Source organism: Callorhinchus milii, unplaced genomic scaffold, assembly GCF_018977255.1.
Source record: "Callorhinchus milii isolate IMCB2004 unplaced genomic scaffold, IMCB_Cmil_1.0 Scaffold20, whole genome shotgun sequence".
NCBI classification, from domain to species: Eukaryota; Metazoa; Chordata; class Chondrichthyes; order Chimaeriformes; family Callorhinchidae; genus Callorhinchus; species Callorhinchus milii.
The window spans coordinates 10,084,682-10,098,693 of NW_024704761.1; the positions used below are offsets into that span (position 1 = coordinate 10,084,682).

General features: G+C 48.6%; 1 protein-coding gene across 2 annotated transcripts; it reads left to right on the top strand.

The window, feature by feature from the left end:
- Positions 1–3,125: 3,125 nt before the first annotated feature.
- On the top strand, positions 3,126–8,888 carry mfsd6l (major facilitator superfamily domain containing 6-like). 2 transcript variants are annotated; one of them, XM_042342452.1, is made up of 2 exons: positions 3,126–3,223; positions 5,907–8,888. In XM_042342452.1, the coding sequence occupies exon 2, from the start codon at positions 5,921–5,923 to the stop codon at positions 7,811–7,813; it is 1,893 nt and encodes a 630-aa protein (XP_042198386.1). In that variant the 5' UTR covers positions 3,126–3,223; positions 5,907–5,920; the 3' UTR covers positions 7,814–8,888. The 2 variants fall into 2 exon arrangements, with proteins under 2 accessions (XP_042198386.1, XP_042198387.1); XM_042342453.1 differs by having other exon boundaries at positions 3,137–3,195.
- Positions 8,889–14,012: the final 5,124 nt, after the last annotated feature.

Below are 14,012 nucleotides of genomic sequence, written 5' to 3' on the forward strand. Positions count from 1 at the left end.
GAGACGTCTCAAAGCTTCACAGAATATAGTGTAAAGTGGATTGGCTTTGTGGACGAAAGCATCTTGTGTACGCACAGCAGGTGGGATATCAACGGCAATCTCGCTGTGCAAAAATTCGACATCAACAAATTGCATTTATATAGCGCCTTTCACATCGAGAGGATTCGCTGCGGGTTGGGATCGGAGAGGGGTTAAAAACTCATTCGCATTTCCAAATGTTTTTACCCGAAAATTCAACCATATTTTGGCACTTTGCAATGACATGGCCGTCTGAAATGATGAGGCCAAGCCACCACCTGGTGATGGGAATGTATGTTTTAACTTATGGAATGCTTTGGTTACTAATCAGAATTAATTATTTATAACACACTAATTATAAAGTAGATGTTTGTAATATATACTGTGCCCATTGTCAACAGTGTACCAACTTTATCTGGAGTAAATTTGACTTTTAATTTTCATTGTGTTGGATGTAGATTTAACTGCGAGAGGGAGAAGGTCGCGCGCTGTGTCGGAGTATTGCGGGCGCTCACTGGCACAGTTGTGCTTTGGAATGCAGTAGTTGTGTCCACTGCACCGCAACTTTTGAGGAAGTAGCATTTGTGGAACTACCACTGAACGCTCATTTTCATAAACCCTTCTTGCCTTGGGGCCTCCCTACCTCTCCGACCTGCTTACCCCCCCCACCCCCCAACCCACTGCCTTCTTGGACAACGCCACCATCCCACACATACACACACACACTGAGCGGTGGTCCCACCAGTTGTGGAGAACTTCATCAGCAACTGCTTATCTGCGTTATCAATCGAGCCCTCAGTATATTGGCAAGTGGTGAAGAGCTCAGATATTAGGTAACGCCATCTCAAGCTTCCTGTTTCCTCGTCAGCTATTTGATGGGACATTGACTTAACGCATCACCGCAGCCCTACTGGGGCCGTGTAAAAGCATCAGTTATCGTCACTACACTACATCCTCCTGACACCAACACGAATTGACAACAACAATAATAATAATAATAATGAATAAACAATCGGGACCATGCCGCTTGCATCTCTCCATCAACATCTTCAAGGTTGATGAAGTGCCGTGACTGGGTGTAGTGATTGACTGACTCGGGTGTAGAGCATGCCCGCCTGGTAGGTGTAGTGACTGATTGTCCGTCGCCCACAGCACAGAAACAGCTTTGGTCGAAGTGTCCATCTGCGACCAGGGCTCCCTCTACCTCCTCGTTCTCCTGGACCTCTCTGTTGCCTTTGATACCGTTGACCATTCTCCATTCTCCTCCACCCCAACCTTCACGGCTCTGTCCTTGACCGGTTCAGATCGTACCTCTCACACCGTCTCCACTTCATCTCCACAAACGGCTTCTCTTCCAGGACCCCCCACCGTCTCGTGCGGTGTTCCTCAGGGCTCTGTCCTTGGTTCCCCTCCTCTACAACATCTATATGCTCCCCCCCCGGTGACATCATCCGCAGACACAAGGTCAACTCCCACATGTATGCGGATGACCCCCAATCTCCCCCTCTGCTGTCAACGAGACTGAGGCTCCTGATTGGCTCCCGTCAGCCCTGAGCTCGGGCCCGGACTCTGACTGTCCAGAGCCTCAGAATGACCTCCCGACATGAAAGGCACTACACAAATGTAACTGTTGTTACTGTTATCCAGTGTAGGGTGCAGTGACTGACTGTCTGGTGGAGGTGTAGTGACTGACTGTCTGGTGTAGTGACTGGCTGGTGGAGGTGTAGTGACTGTCTGGTGTAGTGACTGACTGGCTGGTGGAGGTGTAGTGACTGACTGTCTGGTGGAGGTGTAGTGACTGACTGTCTGGTGTAGTGACTGGCTGGTGGAGGTGTAGTGACTGTCTGGTGTAGTGACTGACTGGTGTAGTAACTGGCTGGTGGAGGTGTAGTGACTAGCTGTCTAGTGTAGTGACTGTCTGGCTGGTGGAGGTGTAGTGACTGGCTGGTGTAGTGACTGTCTGGCTGGTGGAGGTGTAGTGACTGGCTGGTGTAGTGACTGTCTGGATGGTGGAGGTGTAGTGACTGTCTGGCTGGTGGAGGTGTAGTGACTCGCTGGTGCCGGGAGGACCTGGGAGAGAACATCCCTGACCCGGGAACGGCCGCTCCATCACTTCCGGTTCGCCAATTTCCAGCCGCTGATTCCGTTTAGAAACTCGACCCCGAGAGGAGGAGGAGAGGCGCCGAGAGGAGAGGAGGAGAGGCCGAGAGAGGAGAGGCCGAGAGGAGAGGCCCCGAGAGGAGAGGAGGAGAGGCCGAGAGAGGAGAGGCCGAGAGGAGAGGCCCCGAGAGGAGAGGAGGAGAGGCCGAGAGAGGAGAGGCCGAGAGGAGAGGCCCCGAGAGGAGAGGAGGAGAGGCCGAGAGAGGAGAGGCCGAGAGGAGAGGCCCCGAGAGGAGAGGCCGAGAGGAGAGGCCGCGGGAGGAGAGGCCCCGAGAGGAGAGGCCGCGGGAGGAGAGGCCCCGAGAGGAGAGGCCCCGAGAGGAGAGGCCCCGAGAGGAGAGGCCGCGGGAGGAGAGGCCGCGGGAGGAGAGGCCGAGAGGAGAGGCCCCGAGAGGCCGAGAGAGGAGAGGCCGCGGGAGGAGAGGCCGAGAGGAGAGGCCCCGAGAGGAGAGGCCGAGAGGAGAGGCCGAGAGGAGAGGCCCCGAGAGGAGAGGCCCCGAGAGGAGAGGCCGAGAGGAGAGGCCGCGGGAGGAGAGGCCGAGAGGAGAGGCCCGAGAGGCGAGAGAGGAGAGGCCGCGGGAGGAGAGGCCCGAGAGGAGAGGCCGCGGGAGGAGAGGCCCCGAGAGGAGAGGCCGAGAGGAGAGGCCGCGGGAGGAGAGGCCGAGAGGAGAGGCCCCGAGAGGCCGAGGAGGAGAGGCCGCGGGAGGAGAGGCCGAGAGGAGAGGCCCCGAGAGGCCGGGAGAGGAGAGGCCGCGGGAGGAGAGGCCGAGAGGAGAGGCCCCGAGAGGAGAGGCCGAGAGGAGAGGCCGCGGGAGGAGAGGCCCCGAGAGGAGAGGCCGCGGGAGGAGAGGCCGAGAGGAGAGGCCCCGAGAGGAGAGGCCCCGAGAGGAGAGGCCGAGAGGAGAGGCCCCGGGAGCAGAGGCCGGGAGGAGAGGAGGAGAGGCCGAGGCCCCGGAGGGAGGAGGAGGAGGAGAGGCTCCGGGAGGGAGGAAGTGGCTGAAGACTGGAGATTAAACCGTAAATACTCGGCTGCCGATGTCATGAGGTGCGGGAGGAGGGGAGTGAGTGATGGGGAGAGAGTGAGTGAGTGATGGGGAGAGAGAGTGAGTGATGGGGAGAGAGTGAGTGATTGTGATGGGGAGAGAGAGTGAGTGATGGGGAGAGAGTGAGTGAGTGATGGGGAGAGAGTGAGTGAGTGATGGGGAGAGAGAGAGTGAGTGATGGGGAGAGAGAGAGAGTATGAGTGATGGGGGGAGAGAGAGAGTATGAGTGATGGGGGGAGAGAGTGAGTGATGGGGGGAAGAGAGTGAGTGATGGGGGGGAGAGAGTGAGTGATGGGGGGGAGAGAGTGAGTGATGGGGGAGAGAGAGTGAGTGAGTGTGATGGGGAGAGTGTGAGTGAGTGTGATGGGGAGAGTGTGAGTGAGTGTGATGGGGAGAGTGTGAGTGAGTGTGATGGGGAGAGTGTGAGTGAGTGTGATCGGGAGAGAGAGTGAGTGATGGGGAGGGTGTGAGTGAGTGTGATGGGGAGAGTGAGTGATTGTGATGGGGGAAAGAATGATTGATAGGGAGAGTCTGAGTGAGTGATGGTGGAGAGAGTGAATGATGGAGAGAGTGAGTGATTGTGATGGGGAGAAAGAGTGAGTGATGGGGAAAGTGAGTGATGGGGGAGAGAGAGAGTGAGTGATGGGGAGAGAGTGAGAGAGTGATGGGGGAGAGTGAGTGTGATAAGGAGAGAGAGAGAGAGTGAGTGAGTGATGGGGGAGAGAGTGAGTGAGTGATGGGGGAGAGAGTGAGTGAGTGATGGGGGAGAGAGTGAGTGAGTGATGGGGAGAGAGAGAGTGAGTGATGGGGAGAGAGAGTGAATGATGGGGAAAGAGAGTGAGTGAGTGATGGGGAGAGAGAGAGTGAGTGATGGGGAGAGAGAGAGTGAGTGAGTGATGGGGAGAGAGTGAGTGTGATGGGGGAGAGAGTGAGTGAGTGATGGGGAGAGAGAGAGTGAGTGATGGGGAGAGAGAGAGTGAGTGTTGGGGAGAGAGAGAGTGAGTGATGGGGAGAGAGAGAGTGAGTGATGGGGAGAGAGAGAGTGAATGATGGGGGAGAGAGTGAGTGATGGGGAGAGAGTGAGAGTGATGGGGAGAGAGTGAGAGTGATGGGGAGAGAGTGAGAGTGATGGGGAGAGAGTGAGAGTGATGGGGAGAGAGTGAGAGTGATGGGGAGAGAGTGAGAGTGATGGGAGAGAGTGAGAGTGATGGGGAGAGAGTGGGAGTGATGGGGAGAGAGTGAGAGTGATGGGGAGAGAGTGAGAGTGATGGGGAGAGTGTGAGTGAGTGTGATCGGGAGAGGGAGTGAGTGATGGGGAGAGTGTGAGTGAGTGTGATCGGGAGAGGGAGTGATTGTGATGGGGGAGAGAATGAGTGGTAGGGAGAGTGTGAGTGAGTGATGGGGGAGAGAGTGAATGATGGGGAGAGTGAGTGATTGTGATGGGGAGAGTGAGTGATTGTGATGAGGGAGAAAGAGTGAGTGATGAGAGAGAGAAAATGAGTGATGGGGAGAGGGAGAGTGAGTGATGGGGGGGAGAGAGAGTGATGGGTGTGGAGAGAGAGTGAGTGAGTGATGGGGAGAGAGTGAGTGACGGGAAAGAGAGTGAGTGAGTGAGTGGGATGGGGGAGAGAGTGAGTGAGTGATGGGGGAGAGTGAGTGTGATGAGGAGAGAGAGAGAGTAATGGGGAGAGAGAGAGAGAGTGAGTGATGGGGAGAGAGAGAGAGTGAGTGATGGGGAAAGAGAGTGAGTGAATGATGGGGAAAGAGAGTGAGTGAGTGATGGGGAGAGAGAGTGAGTGAGTGATGGGAAAGAGTGTGAGTTAGTGTGATGGGGGAGAGAGTGAGTGAGTGATGGGGGAGAAAGAGTGAGTGTGATGAGGCGAGAGAGAGAGTGAGTGATGGGGGAGAGAGGGAGTGAGAGATGGGGAGAGAGAGTGAGTGATGGGGAGAGAGAGTGAGTGAGTGATGGGGAGAGAGAGTGAGTGAGTGATGGGGAGAGAGAGAGTGAGTGATGGGGAAAGAGAGTGAGTGAGTGATGGGGAGAGAGAGTGAGTGTGACGGGAAAGAGAGAGTGATTGTGACGGGGGAGAGAGTGAGTGAGTGTGATGGGGGAGAGAGTGAGTGTGACAGGGGAGAGAGAGTGTGACGGGGAGAGAGAGTGAGTGTGACGGGGGAGAGAGGGAGTGAGTGTGACGGGGGAGAGAGGGAGTGAGTTCGACGGGGGAGAGAGGGAGTGAGTTTGACGGGGGAGAGGGGGAGTGAGTTCGATGGGGGAGAGAGAGGGAGTGAGTTCGACGGGGGAGAGAGAGTGGTTGTTGGGGAGAGAGTGAGTGAGTGTGATGGGAAAGAGTGAGTGAGGGTGATGGGGAGAGAGTGAGTGAGGGTGATGGGGGAGAGAGAGTGAGCGTGGTGGGGAGAGAGAGTGAGTGTGTATGATGGACCAAGAGAGCGTGAGTGTGATGGGGAAGAGAGAGAGAGAGTGAATGTAACAGTGGAAGAGTGAGAGTGAGTGAGTGTGATGTGGAAGAGAGAGAGTGAGTGTGTGATGGAGAACGAGAGAGTGGATGCGACGGGATGAGGGAAACATGCCCTTAACAAATCCCAGTCACTTTGTGTGGATGCTGTTTGAGTGGGAGACAGCTGGAGGTTAATCCGACTGCCTGTTTTTGTTCTGCTGCTGTCCAGGGACGTGGCATGAGATGAAGACTAGAACCATGAAGAGGAACAAACAGTGGAACGTTAATAAGGCTCTGGCTCTGGCCAGCCTCTTCCACTTCCTGCACTGCGCAGGAAAAGCCTGTGTCGTCCCCTTTCTCACCATCTACTTCAGGCAGCTTGGGTTGACTGCACCATTTGTTGGCATCATCATGGGAACAAAATATTTTATCTCCCTGGTATGTGCTCCCTTCTGGTCTTACTGCGCGAGGCGCCACAACATGAGGAGAGTTCTTGTGCTTGGTTCCTTGTTATCCTCAATAGGAGCAGGTCTTCTCTTGACGCTCATTTCACCTGTAGATAAGGAAGCGGGGTACAAATTTTGCAACGGAAGTATGCAGACAGGTCACAGCTTGGCCGATGGTGGAACAACTGTAAAGAAGGTAGATTTTGAGAAAAATAATATAGCACATACCACCTCTCCAACAACTACTTACATCTCTTCAAGAGTTATCGTAACGACAAAACAAGCAAGTGTCACATTCCCTAGACTAAATCTGACTGGAGTGAGTGTTGCCCACAGGACTGAATGGAGTCGTTCCACAGTTGCGAGGGAAATCTCACTGGCCTCAGCGTATACATCTCGTAGCACTTCAAAAAAAGCACATCATCGTTTTGACTCAAAACCAAGCCAGATTGTGCCTGACGCAGAGTCTTCAGGGAAAGGTAGAAGCCTGCTCCCTGCTGATGGACAAAAAAGGGCAAAGAAAGGCATCTCTTCTGGTTCAGGAAGCAACCAATTGGTTCAGAGAAATATTGGTTTGGACAATGACTCTCGCAATAAACAGAAAATGCACGACCAAAGTTTGGAGCCCAGTAGTCTTAAAATCCTGGATATCCAACATCAGACATTCGTGCTGATTTTACTGACAGTATCTCTGTGGGAGTTGCTGGCATCCACGCTGGAATGGGTGGCAGATGATGGGCTTTATGACTATCTAGACTTTGTTGACTCTGTTGACCGATACGGGAAGCAGTGGATCTGGGGGTCTTTGGGGACAGCTGTGGCAGCTTGCAGTGTTGGCATCTTTGTGGACAGGCTGAACTGTTTCCTCAACGCACATACCTCCCGAACTGCAGTGCACTTCTACAGCTACGCCGTCGTCATCACTCTGGCACTCCTGGTGGGAGTGTTTTATCCCAATCACACTCCTAAGAAAAGTGGCCCAGTGAACAGAACGGTCAAAGGGTTATACCTGATCGGGAGCGATGGGAGAGCCATCCTGTACGCAGTCACCGTCTTTGTGACAGGAGCTGTAGGATCGACAGTTAACAACTTTTTGTTCTGGCAAATCCAGAATAATGGTGGCACGGAGACCTACATGGGCATTTCTGTTGCAATTGCTGTTATAGCAGAAATCCTACTTTTTGTTTTCAAAGAGAAGATGCTTCGGAGCCTGTCGTTACCAGGAGTGGTGGGGCTCGGGTTATTCTCCTTGGCAGCCCAGTTCCTCTACTACTCTTTCCTCTGGACATCGTGGGCGGTGTTGCCGATCCAGATCTTGAATGCTTTCAGCAACGGTGCCTTGTGGTGGGCTGTTCATGCCCAATCCGCTGACCTGGCTACGCCTGGCATGGAAAGAACACTGCACAAAGTCTTCCATGGTCTTTCCTTCGGGCTTGGTGCAAGTAGTGGCAGCTTTGCCAGTGGCTTTATTGTGGACAATTTCAACCTAGCCATTCTGTACCAAAGCTGCTCTGCTGTGGCCGTGCTTTGGACATTGGTCTTTCTCGCTATACAGTCCAGAATTCCTCGGCAAAAGAGACTGAACTACTCACGGCTGCTCGCTGCAGATACCAGCGATATGAGTGATTCGGAAGATGAGCCAGATAAAGATTGGCTTGTTAAAGCCCTGAAAAATGATGACTTTTTATAGAGAACCATTTGCCTACTAATTCTCTAACACTGTCCCCTGCTGAGTATACAGGAAATTGCAGACTTAGCACAAGAATGTAATGCTTGCTTTAGGTTCTAAGCACAAGTAAAAATGTAGTAACATCAGAGTTGTAGATTGGTGTTACAGGGTGACCAAAAAGTCGTGATAGCATTGCAATGTTTAAGAAGTCTTAAATAATATATTTTTTTTAGATAATAGAGTAGATATCCCGACATTTTGGACAGCCTGTACTTCAGGGACTTTCATTCCAATTGAGGTGGAAAAGGTCAACTATGGTAACTTGTTGGGAGAGGCTTCGTACGCTAATATTTTATGCTTCTGAAATGTGATGGTTTACTTGACTAATCATTAGACCACAACTACAATAAATAGATATGACTGGGGTTGAGTAGTAATACTTTGGACTGATGCACACTGTAATGTATGATAATGAGGTGCCCCATTGCCAGTGGGTGACTAAGCACTTTGTAACCAAAGGCCACCTTCTCCTGCTGTTGCCCCCTCTGTTGGATTCCACCTCCACACCATATCCATCTCCACACACTGCTGCCATCCACGCTCAAAACTGCCAAATTCACTGCAACCACCCCCTCTCAGTACCAGTACCCATTTGGTACCCCAGTCGATACTGCCCTCTCCCCTCAGTACTGCCTTCTCCCCTCAGGAAACCCTTTCACCTTGGTAGAGACATTGCCACACACTGCCACCAATTCTGCAGTTCATTCTTTGCATTGTCCAAAGTCAGCTATAAAATTGAAACCGATGTGAAATAAGGTGACAGATTTATGACTTTGTTTTACAGCCAGATTTACATTTCTTCAGTTGGAGACCCTTAATTTACAGGAAGTTAGCAATCTGTGTTCCTCTGAGTTGCCAACTGGCTTCTTTTTCTGGGCTTGCATGTGACTGTTTGGGGGAAAATAGTTTGTCCTGGTTAGACAGGTGGTGTAGAAATGTCTAGTGTGCTTTCATGGCAGTGTTGATCTGCAGCTCACTAGCATCATTGGTGGATCGCTTTTCCGGGGTAATCCTTCAAAAAAAATAAGAATTTGGTCACTCAATCTACGACTGTTTGTGGGACACTGCTGTGCACAATTGGCTGCTGAGTTTCGACCAGAAAATATTTTTTACAGTGCATCTGTGAAGCGCTTTGAGACATCTCGAAGATGTGATAAGGTGCTATATCAAACACATGGATTATTATTATGACCAAGACAGTAGACACGAGGGCAATTGCCGGGGGGAATCTTTCTACAGTTCTATTTCCTTTTCAGAGGCACTGGAACATCAGGCAACCAAAACATTATGTGAGATCCTCTGCCTACCCTGCAGACACATTTAACTTTTAGAAAGGAATTAAAATATCTAGAAGGGTGGAAGTATATTTCAGATTTGATTGCTAAAATCTTTTTAATACAGTTTATCTCGTCCCAAGTAACAAAATTGTGACTGATTCAACTTTGAAAACACTTTGTGCGGAAAAGATGTGACTGCTAATTATATACTAAATTCAATGTTAAGTGTTTTTTTGGGGGGGGTTTGGTAATTCATGCTGAAAGACTTGGTGCTGTCGAACTGTATACAGTACAACTGCACTTGCTCTAATTACTGTGATGAATCAACTTCATGCCCAATGGGGACATTTTGTGGGTTAGTAATTGTAACTGGAGCTTTCTCTATACAGAATTCTCATCATCTGTAACCTGGTGTGCTTTATTGTGAAGGCATTTCATGGCTGTGAAGTCAAAAACGCTGTGTTATTTATGAAGCTTACTGTGAAAAGCTGAATGTACAGGTTACCTATTGGAAAATATTTCAAAATTATTTTTAAAATGTGTCATTGTTTGAATGTATAAAAGGTTAATGATGCACTACAGATGCAGTTAACAAGATGGTAATCGCCACATTTACTCCTGAGTGTGGGCTGATAGAAAATTGGGATGTACGTATGTGTATCTGAGATTTTTCCTCTGACGCACCTGGCTGTGTGGATGGATATACTGTAGTACAAGGCAAGTCTCCCCTCCTGTATATTGCATGATGGGTTCAACTGGAGACAATTACAGGAAGGGTAGGTGCCACATACAATTAATCTGCGAGGTTAATTCTAGTCGAATAACAAAATATATGAAGAGTCTGCTTTGGGGAATGGAATTGCACTGCACCAAATATGAGAAAAATTACTTTAAAATCTGACATTTAGATGGGATTTAATGCTATATGTAGTGGGACTTGAAGGTCAGTCTTCAAATATTACCTGTCGCTTGAGACTGGTCAATGTGACTGTTGTGACATTCTTGCACTGATGTTAAAGGGAAGGGATGTGATTCGGATTTCTATGTAACGCTGTGAGTTTTGCGAAGTACAACGAAGGTGCACTTTGTAGCTGATCACCACTGTTATTCGATGGTGCCTTCGGTACCAAACTAAATGATACATTTAAGTACCCTAACTGGTGGCTGCGGATATTACAAAAATGTGTGATTTGTTATGTGCCAGTAAATTATTTGCGGATTGGTGATGGTTATACTATATGTGCTGATTTAAATAAATGTTACCAACCAAGACCATTCTGTGCTTGTATCCATCTGAAGTTGAATTTACTGTGATGATTAAGGGATTGGGATGCACATGTATCAGATTGTGGGCATTCACCCCCAAATATACACTTTATAGCATATCCTGTGAAACGTTTTGAGACATCTCGAGGCCATGATAAGGTGCTATACCAAATATAAGGATTACTATTTATTAAATAATAATAATAATAGATTATTACTTGTAGGTTATGACAAAATTGCCACTGGAAACCTCAATTTAAAATATTTACAGCAAAGTTTCATAGTTTTTCAGACCAAATCTTGAAAGAGCTGAAATTGCAGGGATACTTGTCTCGTTAAGTCATACTACGGTGTTTCGTGCTGAGGCAACACTGAGCTCCAGCTTCCTACCGTTTAGTTCAAAGTCTGACGTACTCCTAATTTCTCGGGTAGTTAAAACACTGTGAAGCCGGACAGCAGTACACAGACCCAGGTAGTCCCAGGTTCAATTCCTATCCTGGGATGCACTAATTGATTGCAGTTGTAGTTGGCCTCTGTGCCAAGGGCCTTGGAGGAGAAAAGCAGACAAGGTCCCACTATGGCTGGAAAGTCCAAGCTACTATTGCTGGAACAGCAATCTGGTCCATCGCAGAATTTGGATGTGCAGATCAGTAAGTTGGGATAGGGATTCTTCCCACTAGACTCCTACTGTCCCTACAAGTCATAGCCCCAATGAGTAGGCTGGTTCTAGCTGGACAAGCAGTGGCAGGCTTTCCATTCAGTATTCACAATGGCAAACTGCACTGTTTTAGCTTGTTAAACTCCAGCAGTACCCCCAGTGCACACTCTGGTGACCCCAAGCCTGCCAAGCTGCAGATACTGCTTTTCTGGAGGTAGGGGAGAAAGTGCACACTCCAGTTAAAACACTAGAAATGTCTACAGATATGTGCAACTCACGGGGATTTGGGTTTGAATACCCATTAGGATAGTGATGGGATTCTGTGTGTCCGCTATTTCGTTTGGGGTATTTTTCTAAAACTTTCTTGGCTTCTTGCTGCTGCTGCTGCCAGGTTGTCACCTGTATTAACTGGCCATAATGTGGTTGGAACGGATGTAGATAAAATAATGAGCTAGCTGTGACCTGCATTAAATAGGAATGACTCATGCCTAGCTCCTGTCAGGTAATATTGACTCACTATACAAGCGCAGTACATCAGATTGAAAGCTCTGTGCTAGAAGGAGATTGGGGGGGGGGAGAGGGGGAGGGAAATGATCATATCTGTTCACAAGACCCTTAGCTTCCTCTGTTCAGTGTAAAGTATTCAGAAATAATTGAACAGTACTGCAGTCCATTCCTCAACCCTCACCATTGCAAATCTAAACAAATCCCGTCATTAACCCTGCAAGCCCAAGCTCTAGCGGGTAGGGTGGTCCTAGCTGGACAAGCAGTAGAAAGCTTGCCAGGCAGTGCCCTCAATGTGGTTTCAGCTGGTTAGACTCCAGCAGTATCCCAATGCACTTTCTGGGGTCCCCAAGCATTGGCTCTTGCCAACCTGTGCCTAACACTTTGCGGAATTAGGTAAGCAGGATGCATCCCTCCAGGGAGAGGTGCGCATTCCATTGCAATAAACATGTCTGGAATTTCTGGGATGCATGGAATTCTCAGTTTGATTTGGATAGTCTTAAGCTTGGTGACGGGTTTCTGCATGTGTCAGACACCCGGCTCACCAAAAAAACCACTTTGTGAGTTGTCAGGATTTCTCCCCATTTTCTTTCAGACTCATCTCAGTAAATCTGTGTAGAATTTCCCAGGTTCCATTATTATTCACCTTGAAACTATTTATTCGAATCTGAGTGCTGGAGAATTTGTGTTATTCGGTACAAAGCACGGACGGATTTGTCATGCAGTGTGTAGGAGGTTATTTTATACCTAATGTTACAGTTATTTAGACGTTTTTATCAGTCTTCTTGCTGAGATGATGTCAAAGTGACATCACCTCCAGTTTGGAGCTGCATTTGTGAGCCTCCAGAGCTGCAATCGTAGAATCATAGAACATGATAGCGCAGAAGGAAGCCATTTGGCCCATCGTGCCTGTGCCAGTTCTTTGGAAGAGCTACCCAATAAGTCCCACTTGCCCGCTCTTTCCCCATACCCCTGCCAATTTCCCCATGAACTGTGGATTTAATCAGAAAGCTACGGTAATGGATTCTGTTCAGAGCCTTTTACCCCTGTAAAAAGATGAGAACTGATTCCATAACTGTAGCTTTCTGTGATAGCAAAGAATCAACCAGTCAGCTCTGTCAACAGATTGAATTCTTTTATAAAATGAGAGAAGCGAACACTTGTTTTTTTAAAGTTGTGCCGGTCCATAAATTAAACAAAAAATTGATTAAGGGGTGTAACCGCATACGAAAACGTGTCAGACGTGACAATGGATTTTACAGTAAATTTACTGTGCTCTAGATTGCATCCCATTTCCATGGCAACTTGAGTTCTCTGCCTTTAGCATTCGGAATTTATCCTCCAGACCCCTGTTCAAACAGACTCCTGAGCAAAAGATACAAATATTCGATTAGCGTTTCACAATTTCATGTTTTTTATTGCAATAAAAGGAGGAGTCCTGTAGCTCAGTGGTTAGAGCACTCGCTTAGCAAGCGAGAGACCTGAGTTCATTTCCAGGCAGAGGGCGAAACCTTGGGCAAGTTTCCTTACTCCACACAGAGCCTAATAATAATCCCTCCAAAACCAAAAACAATAATAAATTGGTCATTTTCAATCTACGACTGTTTGTGGGACATTGCTGTGCGCAATTGGCTGCCGCGTTCGCCCACAAATATACAGTCAATTCACTTTACAGTGTGTTCTGTGAAGCGTTTTGGGACGTCCTCCCGACGTGAAAAGCGCTATATCAAATGCAAGGATTATTATTATTATAATCTTGTGAAAAATGATCGTTTTTTTTTATTAAGCAGTCTGAGTGGATCTGGGAAGTGCTCACCTGCTAAGTCCAGGTTCACTCCACTCCCCAAATGGTGGGTATGGTGCTAAAGCTACAGTTCATTGGCACTGTGAGGGATAGGGTGGTGTGGTGGAGGTACATCCATCCTCCACAACCAGGTACACAACAATAATAATAATAATAATCCTTGCATTTGATATAACGCCTTATCACGTCGTTGAGACGTCTCAAAGTGCTTCACAAAATATATTGTAAAGTGGATTGACTGTATTTTGTGGGTGAAATGCAGCAGCCAATTGCACACAGCAGTGTCCCACAGACAGTCATGGATTAGTGACCACATTTTTCATTTATTTTTTGGAACAATTATTACCCCCAGAAAGCGATCCGTCAATCGACTAACAACTGGGTAAACTGACAACTTAATGCTAGGTAAGTAGAGGTGTGTGAAGTAAGAAAATTTGCCTAAGGTTTCGCCCTACCTGGAATCATACAGTGGAACAGCCCTGGCAGAGTGCTGGGAACAGGCTGCTTGTGTGTATGTCAGTGGTGTATGGTGTAGGAGCAACGGAAACATAAAAAGAAAATAGGACGTCAACCAATTACTGCACATCAAACACAAGGATTCTAATTATGTCGAGAAATGTTCAGTCATTATTGAAACCCGGCCCCTTTCAC

Coding starts and splice junctions, on each gene's coding strand:
- mfsd6l (XM_042342452.1), top strand. CDS start 5,921: ATGAAGACTAGAACCATGAAGAGGAACAAACAGTGGAACGTTAATAAG.